Source organism: Atheta coriaria, unplaced genomic scaffold (genome assembly GCF_025399875.1).
Source record: "Atheta coriaria isolate IRGN ID8LTWV9N9 unplaced genomic scaffold, Caltech_Dcor_3.1 hic_scaffold_6_pilon, whole genome shotgun sequence".
Lineage (NCBI taxonomy): Eukaryota > Metazoa > Arthropoda > Insecta > Coleoptera > Staphylinidae > Dalotia > Dalotia coriaria.
The window spans coordinates 939,797-949,999 of record NW_027045448.1 but is presented as its reverse complement, the minus strand read 5'-3'; the positions used below and the strand labels follow the sequence as shown (position 1 = coordinate 949,999).

Genomic DNA, 10,203 nt, shown 5'->3' with positions numbered 1-10,203 from the left:
AGTATAACGTGTGTGCTTTTAAACTAAACTTAATTATGGCGTCGACATAATCAAACAGTGAGTGTTGACTGAAGCGTGCTTGGATCATTTTTCCATCGTACAGTATGCAACTGATTGAACTTTTTTCATCCGACGCCGTAAAATCCTTCGACGCGCATTAACAGTAAGTCAATGTAATGATGGCGATGGCAATGCGATCGTTTTTAATGATGCGTGAAAAAGAAAACACAACTTGATGTGACAAATATAAATTACTCGAATGGGACAGTAATTGGTTTTTCAACCAGATACGAACTTATTGCTTACAATGACTTGTAACTTATTGAATTAAGTGCGGAAAAAATGGTTGAAAGTACATAGAAACGTTGAATTAATGTAAAACCCACCGCAAATGAATTCATCAACGACTTGTTAAAACAATATCGAAGAATAAGTTGTTGTGTCATTGTTGTTAAAGGTGAACATTTTGCATTTTGTAAAAGCTGCTTTGCTTTAATCAAGAGAGTTGTATGTGTACGCGCGCGCGAATAATATTTCCTGGTACGATTTAACTTTACACTAATACCATAAGCCGAGTTTGGATGGTTTGTGGACGCGCTTCAATCTCTAGAGACTTGGGAATAACTCTTCTGAAAAGCTATTCGACAAACTGCTATTTACTGCATTTTGCTTTATTAGTGCGTTAATTAAGTTGTTTCGTTTTTTTCAGGGTAAGCAGAAATAGCATAGTTAATCTTAAGTTTAGAAAATGTGATTAAACAATCACAAAGCTCATTTTTGCAAATTAATACATTTTTAGTTGCAAAATTAAATTTATCTAATTATTATATCAAATAACATGTTTGCAGTGGTATTATTGTAATCTTAAACTGTAATATTTTGCTTTTGCACTGGTGCAAACTCTTTACTTCAGTCACGACCTTGGCCGTCCGTGTTTAAAATATCACTTTTTGTGTCTCAAAACCGTGAAAAAACAAGTAAAAGCAGAAAAAGTAAAATAATTAACTGGAACATAAAATATTTTGTTCTTAATATATTCTCAGAATAGTAATATTTTTATTAAGTTTATAAATTAACACATTTACCTATATTTCTATCATAAAATACGGCTACAGTCCGTAAAATTTTTTCATAAACAAAAAAAAATAATTATTCCTGGCGTACTTACATTATTTATAATCAATTAAGCAGAAAACATGATGAGTAGCGCAAAACAGGTTCGTAGTTGTTCACTGATACTCGCACATTACAAGGGTCTAGGATTCTAATTGTAATTCAGTTATGAAAAGAAAGTCCGTTATGATAACTAATGGCGCCTTAATGAGCTGTATATCAAATGTTCTTTTTTCCACGTGCGATGCCGTATGCAAAATCAAGACTCTTCACGAGTCTCCAGCGTGTGCTTCTTTTACATATTCAAATCATCGATTGTCGGCGCTAATTCAAGCGCGCCAGCGCATGTAATGCTCGACGGCGGGCAGGATCGCAGCGTGTTTTATGCGCGTCGGCGCATTCTGTTCGAAATTAATTAGATATTAATTATGGCCACCATATATAAATAAACATTTTACAACACGTCCGATATTAAAATGGCATTGTGCGATGCCCAGCGCCGCTTTACGACATCAGCATTCAGCATCCAGTGGCGATTATGGTTCATTATGCACGTGGCACGTCGAATAGTATCGCACAATTAATCAGCTTAAATTGCACCACGTTTTAACTTTAAATATTCCTGCCGGACACCTTTAGGCACAACTCTATTCATGCGTAAATAATAAAACAATACAATAAAATGCGATAAGTTTTAATTAATTGTCAGAAATGCACATTTTTGCGCAAACACAAAGTGCAAACACCTTCAGTGACCTTTAAATTATTAATCGTGTTGAATATTAATTAATTAATGATTTGTTGAAATCATAATATATTGGCGTACATCGTCGAGCGATCTAAAATTTCAAATGAACAGTAAGACCCAGCATTGATACTAATAGTAATAATAATGATTTTACCAGTTTAGCCATATGTTGTCCAAATGTTAGCGGCGTAACGATCCCGGCACACGCCATTTCTTTAAATTATCATTAGCTGTATACTCGGTTACAATTGGGGCGTCGCGGTTCACGAGTTACCAACAGTTGATGCCCCGCCATGAGGTGCCTCTTTCGGGTTTTTATCACTTTTTTCGTAGTAAGTGGCGTCCGAGCGAGCGCGTGGCCGTTTGTCTCGAACATAAGGAGCTGCACGCTTCCCGCATTTCACGCAAGATTGCTTCGCATAATTATTATGCACCCTACACGTCAACGGCACGCGTATCGTATAACACACATAATTTTCTTGTTCGCTTCGTTCATTAAAAATCCATTGGGGATTGCGCAACCGATACACTGAAATCAATTTGGGATGCACTATTCAAAACACAACTTGATGGATGATCCTTCCAGGTAATTTCATTGACAAATATTCAAACAATGCAAGTATTGTTTTGGTATTATTAAATTGATATTTTGAAGTTTTAAATTTTTGTTTTATATGAAGTTGACCTTGAAACTAAAGAGAGAAAGTTTGTTAAACTGACAAAATAAAAATTCAAAAATTTGTGTTTTCACGATCAAATACTTTGTATGATCTGAAATCCAAGCGCGCCCTCTGATGAGCATTACGAGTATTATCATCTGTAAAATTGTTTTATTTTGACAGATTTGACAGAAAAAATTGGTTTTTGATGTAAGGATTTTGAAAGTGGCCGCTGACAAACTTTTATTTTATTAATTAGTTTTGTGGTAAGTGAATTTTAGGATCAAAATTTGCATTAAAATAGTTTTAATTAATCAATCGAATCCCATTGACTATAGTTTTCCTAAAAGTAAATAATTCCACTTACTCTGAATATATTTTTCATTGTTTGTATGAAATAATATCTTGCTAGGATTCTTGATGCTTGGAATTTGTTATTAATTAAAGTATGCGTCATAATTCTAAAGCACGAAATATTTCACGCACTTTCCTTGTTAATGATTGCACTTTGTATACAATCGCGCCTGCTCCGCTCTATTTTGCACCACCTATTGTGGACAAATAAAAATAGATGTGAATGGCAGCAATATAATAATAATCAGAATAATAATAGAGACGTATGTAAATTTTTGCGCCCGTAATGGGACTCCTCTCAATGCACGCATGCACGAACCTGAACATGAACGATCATCATCATCCAACGAGTGTATCGAAATAAAATAAAGCACGCCGACGAACGGAACAAATCTTAAATAATTTATATGTGCGACTGTGCGACGGTGCGAATGCGTACAACAATGTTCCCCGGCGTCGATGCGGGTTTTAATAACGCGCACCTGATGCAAATAATTCACTACTTCTGGCACGCATAGTTGCGAGCAATCATTGCAGGCATATTCAGTTCCTTATTGTGATTCGCGTCTGATTGTTTGCGAGCCCTGAAAATAAAAGACGCGTCGCATCACACTCGTGCATAATTAGCAAACGTATCTTCAATATTCTATTTATTTTATTTGGGATATTTTTGTGTATAGTGAATCACGCCGTCTAGAATGAGAAATAATGTTTCTGCATTTGTTTCGATTATGTTTGCGACCGACGTAAAGCACTTCTTCGCAGCGATACTCATGGGTCCCGGCTGATCAAACAAACGCTTTAAAAAGCAGCGAGCACACAAAGGAAAATCAAAAGCTGGTTAACAATACAACAAAAGGCGATATGCCGATGCAAAACAAAAAATCCAAAAAATAAAATGCAGAAAATTCCGTGTTCAACATTTGTAGACGGCCTGCCGACACTTGCATTCAGCGCAAACCCAACGCAACCACACTCTGCACACTTAAAACGAGTGAATAAATATAGTTAAATTGAGTTAAATGGATGTACGCGATGATTGAGTCGGCGCATTCCGATTCTGTCATTAAATAGACGTTTGAAGACGAGAGTTTGTCCACAATGTCATGTACCATGATGCTGTTTGCTATTACTTTGCAGCCAGCATTGCTTTCAACTTGGAAACTCATCGCGGAAATGAAGAGGAAAAATACGGCTAGGTTTTATTTTTATGATACTATTTATATCATTTTATGTGCTTTTAATAATGATTTATAATCGACGATACTATATTTTGTGTCACATAACCATGAATGCAATACGGAAACTTAAACTAAAGTTTAAAGAAAAATTAAGATATTTTATGGTTAATAAACAGACGAAATATCATTTAATAATACGTTTAAAACTTTCCTTATATGTGAAAATATAGGTTCACAACCAGTGTAATTTAGAAATCATTCCAACAAAAATTGATTGACTTGTAGATTCTACTGAATATTCTTTCATCGCGGAAACCAACTGACAAATTAATTTAAACGTTCGTCAAACTTGCACAACATATTTATATTAAATACATCCCAATCATAAATTTGGATTTTTGACACAACTATAATTAAATTGTATTTGTATCATTCTATAGCTAAGTTTTCATCGCTTCATCAACAAAACAAGTTCTCACGCTGAATTTGACACTCAATTAAATGGTTAGGATATCAAAACTGTTATAAAGTGATGAATTTATTTTCATTTTGCATTTTTTTTTAGTTTTTTTTATCGTTTGGTATAACAGATTTATGTTTTTGGGACATTTTTCAAGTTTAAAGTCAATAATACCGCCTTAGAGAAGTTTATTAGGATAAATAAATCTATTGCACCGCACAATAAAAAAAGTATCTAAATTCAAAAAAATTAAAAAAATAAAAAATAATTTTTTTTCCAATTTAAATACAGCAATTTTGTCAATCAAATAATTTCACTATTACCTATGATATCAATTTCATCTGCCAAAACATAAAACTTTACTGTTTTCTTGATTTTACATTTTTTAACATACAAAATTTAGTCCACTGATGGATATACGATACTTTAGCAACGTACGTAAATTCAGTAAATGATTAATTATCTACTAAAATATACAAGCACATTCCAGGTCCGCGCTTCGCCAACAAAGACGAATTATTTATGAATATTTAAATTAAATTACAACATGTTACAAGACTCATTAAATAAATTACGGATTAATGTATGTGTTTAAAGGCTATAAGCAACACGTAGTTATGCTTGATGCTAGGCGCCTGTGAAAGATCGTTTATAATTTAAGATGAGAAATGTTTACATTGTGGGAATACATCATGGATAATTTACCTTTATTCTCCGTTTTTGAACCTAATGAAAATTTATGTCTCAAACATTTTGTTTTGAAACATTTACCGATTGCTTTCATCCAAGTAATTAAAGTTCCGACGCGCGAACGCAAACATTATACGATATAACATGATTATTAATTTGAAATGTTGCTTTTAGAATGGATCACAATTTGGCATAACCTCAATTAAACCTGAACTAACTGTAGTTTAAATGTTTGTAAGTGTTTAGTGTTGGATTATTTATTTATCAACACTTATGATTTTTGTCAAGGTAGACACGAAAATGATTGCGCATTTAATATTCGAACGATGAGCTATAAATCAAACGTTTTGACTTTTAAGTTACTGCTTTCCACCAAAAAGTAAATATATTGACATTGTAAGAGGACACACTTCAATATTTCTCAATTTTTTATTTTAAAGCCCACGCTCGATGACATTCCTAAACGTCTTCAACTCGTCGTGTACCTACTCGTATTGTTCAAAAGTTTTATAGTCCGTGTTGTTCAGCTCCATGAACACTTTCTCATCGTAATCGAAGCAAAACAATAAAGTTGTCAATGGTTGTCGGGCGTTGGTGCAGCTTTTATTGTGCAGTCATTCGAGCGTTTGGGTGACGTTTGTCGACGCGTTTAACAAAGCTCGAATGAAGATAGAACTGTTTATATAAACGGAGGCAACGCGAGGCTTTGCGGCGATGTCGGATGGTGAAGTCAACGCTAACATAACAAGAACTGTTTACGGTTAGTCAATGTCTATTGAACGGACAAGGTGTAATTATTGAATTGGTGCCCGCAGAATTGTGGACGCAGCGCTCGTTCCACTGCGTTCAAGCAGTTTCTATCTGGCTGGCGAGTGCCAAGATAGAAGTTTGCTTTGGAAATATTATAAATGTACGAATGCAAAGTGGCGATGGCGGTATGTCAATGATTTATTACTGTTTGATAACTCGCGGAAGTTTAAGTATGCAAACACACGCTGTAGTTGTTGCAAAACTACGAAAAGATTAGTGAAGATTAATTATTATTATCTGTTGAGTATCTAGTGCAACTGTTAAGATTTATTTGATTTTAGCATTTGTTGAAATTCTATTAAGAATTTATCGTGTTGAAAAAACTAATTGAAGCTAAAAACATCAGGGCATTGTAATTTTATGAGTATTGCTGAATTTAAAGTATAATTTAAATGAAATAGAACTAAACTGTCAACTGACATTAAAAGTTCAAATAAATGCAGGAATCAATTACTTTATACTTAGTATCAGTTTAGTATCATTTTCAATTTTAATTTAAAATTGGAAATGCAAATAAAATGATTTTTCTACTTCTATTTTTAAAGCGCTAGTTATTCCACGGTCTTTAGATACACAACGTGGTACTTTAAACACGGACGGCCAAGGCCGTGAATAAAGTATTTTACTCACGGGCTTTATTTACGGGCGTCAAGAATTATATAAATGAATAAAAATCACTGTCATATTATTTAAAAAGACAATCTTTTAAATTTCTGAATACTGTTATTGTTACTTATCGTAATTTACTAATTATCTTCAATAATTACAGTAAGATTTGTAAACATGATGCAAAAGTTAATGAAACGGAAAAAATCAATTTTAATTTGTCATCATTAATTAAAGATGTCTTTAAACATGTCAAATTAAATTTATTTTACGAGCTTTTAAATAATAAAACATTTTTGTTCCCGGTTTTAACACTTTACGAAATTTTATTATTTTGATATAGAACTAAAAGAATTCCTTCAATACTTCAATCATCAATTTGAAATGAATTAAAAAAAAACACGATTTGAAAAAAAAGTAAGACATGAAAGTTTGAACATTGAAACGTGTTGCAAATTAAAAGACCATGTCGGTGCATTAATTACCATCCTAATTATCATATTAAAGACTTTGCTAATGCTTGAGGCTTAATGCCTAGCATGAAAAACCTACACTCGCCACAATGAGAGTACTTACCTACATTAATGATTTCATAAAGAAATGCTCTTGCAGCGTCTGCAAATACGCAGCCTTGCTTTTTGCCCTTTCAATATTTAATTTCTGCTTCGGTGGCAAACAAGGCACACACAGTTTCTATAATTTCGCGTAGTGAAGAAGTGCGTCAGTTATTAACAATAAAATATAACGGCCGTTTTATGTAATGACGCTACTAGGTACTTTCCTCATTTTCCAAGCGGCAAACCATGGCTGAGCGCAAGAAAATAAAAGTGACGCTTATCTCGATCCACGACGTGGCTAGTGGCCGAGTGGACATACATATTCATGCGTAATCGCACGTTGATATCTAATCACACATAAAACATCTTAGAGTTAATTACGGCATCTGCCCCGGCTCATTACTATGCCGCCGTGTCGGCGCGCGCCACCACGTACTACGGTAAACTTATATACTTTAACGTAATGTAGGTCGTTCAAAGGGTAGCGTGTGTCTATTATACCATCCCTACTGCAAGCAAGCATCACCAACTGTTGAGTTACGGAATGATAGGTACTGTCACTGTATATTTATATAAAATACTAGTTAACCGGGCAAACGTTGTTTTGCCATATAAATTATTTCTAGTTTCTAGATAAATTTTAGTGTAGACAAAAAGTAACTTACTTATTATAAAAAATAGGGGTTGGTGATAAGAAACCAAAAATTTAGGGTTGTATGTATATTTTAGTGCCACATTAAAAGAATAAAAACAAAAAATTTCGACCAAAATTTAAAAAAAATTAAGGGTGAACAACCCTTATCACTTTGAGATATGAAGTTACCGATTCTCAGACCTACTGAATACGCATATAAAAATTTTCTTTGAGCGGGATGAAAATGATTAAATTACTAAAATGGCTATAAAGAAATAGGGGTTGGTGATAAAAACTAAAAATTTAGGGTTGTATGTATTTTTAATTCCACATTATAAAAAATAAAACAAAAGAATTTGTCCAAAAATTTAAAAAAGTTAAGGGTGAACAACCCTTATCACTTAGGGGTATGAAAAATAGATGTTAGCCGATTCTCAGACCTACTGAATACGCATATAAAATTTGGTAAAATCGGTAAAGCCGTTTCGGAGGAGTATGGAAACAAACACTGTGACACGCAAATTTTATATATATAGATAAGAATAATTAGTTTAAAAATGTGTGGAATATTTTTTGCTAACCTTCAGTAAAAAATTTAAAATTTTTATTATTAAATGATAAAATTTTGCCACAAAATTATGATACTTTTAAATTTAAGGAATTTTTATGATTACTGTACTAAAATTTAAATTTAAATGATTTTTTAAATATTTGCCTATATTCTATCTAATTATAAATATGAATATGATTTATTTAAATGAATGGATAATTTACCATTAAATTTATGATTACAATAAAGCTAGATTTAAAACAATACAATAAAAATACACATTTTTAGTTGTATGCGACAATACGAATGGTCCCTCACATCAAACCTTCCGAAGAATTCAAAAGAATGCCGAATTGATGCGTGTGCTGGCAGATGCTACCGCAGAAACGTACTCAGGTAAAAATAACACATCAATATAATTATTATTTAGTTTTCAAACCCAAGTATGCGACATGTTACTCAATATCCGTCATTTTTGATTTTTATTAGATTTAATCTTAAATTATTACTTTTTACTTAAATTTTAAATTTTTAATTACGGTCCTGTTTTCATATCGGGTGTTGAATCAACTGGCACGCGACACACGACTAGAGCAGGTCAGTATCAGCCCGAAAACGATCAGTTAGTAGACTTCCGCAGTGTGCACATGCACACACATGCGGATCGGCGCAGTCGGTTAGATTCTTATTCTTCAGTTGGTGGTACAGTCGACCACAACCCTTCACACAGAGTAACAGTAAAGTAACATATTGACATTAACACGTGCGATACCGTTTTAAATTTTAATCTTCAAATACAAGACATTAAACAAGTGAAAATGTTATAACAAAAACATGAATTGTTAGATTATTTAATTCAAACGGAATTATAAGGCGTTTAAAAAATTAAAAATGAGTTTTAAACTTCAATACTCTGATTATTACCATCCGAATTTTGTGAACATTGCTGATCTAAGTTACGAGAGCCAAATCAAGCTTGAGAGAGATTTCAACATTCGAATAAGCGAGGCGCCAACGCGTTACGTTTACGACAGCTTTTCTTCCACCACACCGACGTATGATTCTTACGATGATCAGTACTCCACCTACTTCGACATCACTTCGACGATCAACAACAACGAATCGGATTCCACACTTGATTCTTCCACTAAAAGCGGTGGAGGTAAAAGAAGAAAACTCGGTAAGAAACGTGCGGTTTTGGATGATCAACCGCCGTCACCGAGTGTAGTTCGCAAACGGAGATTGGCGGCGAATGCTCGTGAACGCCGCCGCATGAATGGATTGAATGAAGCTTTTGATAGACTACGTGAAGTTGTGCCTGTAATGGACGCCGATCACAAACTTAGCAAATTTGAGACGCTGCAAATGGCGCAGAACTACATCGAGGGATTGGTCGACCTGTTGCATCGCGATGCGTTAAGTAATAGATAAACACTCCGAATAAATGTTTATATTTTTAAAATCAAAAAAATCAAAATCAAAAAAAATTATATGATTTTTAAACTTGTGAGATAATATTAAGTTCGGATTTTGTTTGAGTTTGAAATCACTGTAGATAATTGTGTTTTGCACGTTTGTTTTTCTTTTCACTTATCAAATTATATTTTTGGTATTTTCAATTTAAGAAAAAGTTCTTGTCCAAATGGAGATGATACTCTTAATTTACATTTAAAAAATGCATAGCAATTGATTACATAATTATCAGACTTAATTTTAATTTTTATGACTTATTTGAAATTTATGGGTTTAGTATACGTTTTCTAGTCGACAACCAAAATTAACTATTATCAATTAAGCACGAAAATCACTGACAGCACGGAGTTTTATAATCTCAATGAAAT

At 33.3% G+C, this 10,203-nt stretch overlaps 1 protein-coding gene and 1 long non-coding RNA gene across 3 annotated transcripts; one reads left to right on the top strand and one right to left on the bottom strand.

The window, feature by feature from the left end:
• Positions 1–9,859, top strand: LOC135793595 (protein lin-32-like). Of its 2 annotated transcripts, XM_065304607.1 has the most exons (3): positions 1–163; positions 8,651–8,758; positions 8,960–9,859. In XM_065304607.1, the coding sequence occupies exon 3, from the start codon at positions 9,254–9,256 to the stop codon at positions 9,791–9,793; it is 540 nt and encodes a 179-aa protein (XP_065160679.1). In that variant the 5' UTR covers positions 1–163; positions 8,651–8,758; positions 8,960–9,253; the 3' UTR covers positions 9,794–9,859. The 2 variants fall into 2 exon arrangements, with proteins under 2 accessions (XP_065160679.1, XP_065160680.1); XM_065304608.1 differs by lacking the exon at positions 1–163 and having other exon boundaries at positions 8,719–8,758; positions 8,955–9,859.
• On the bottom strand, positions 1,792–2,475 carry LOC135794050 (uncharacterized). Its single transcript, XR_010548776.1, has 2 exons — positions 2,016–2,475; positions 1,792–1,952 (listed from the first exon to the last, which is right to left on the bottom strand). It is a non-coding gene; the product is annotated as an uncharacterized lncRNA (long non-coding RNA).
• Positions 9,860–10,203: the final 344 nt, after the last annotated feature.

Bases quoted from the DNA above. Each gene is read 5' to 3' on its own strand.
- LOC135793595 (XM_065304607.1), top strand. From the start codon at position 9,254: ATGAGTTTTAAACTTCAATACTCTGATTATTACCATCCGAATTTTGTG.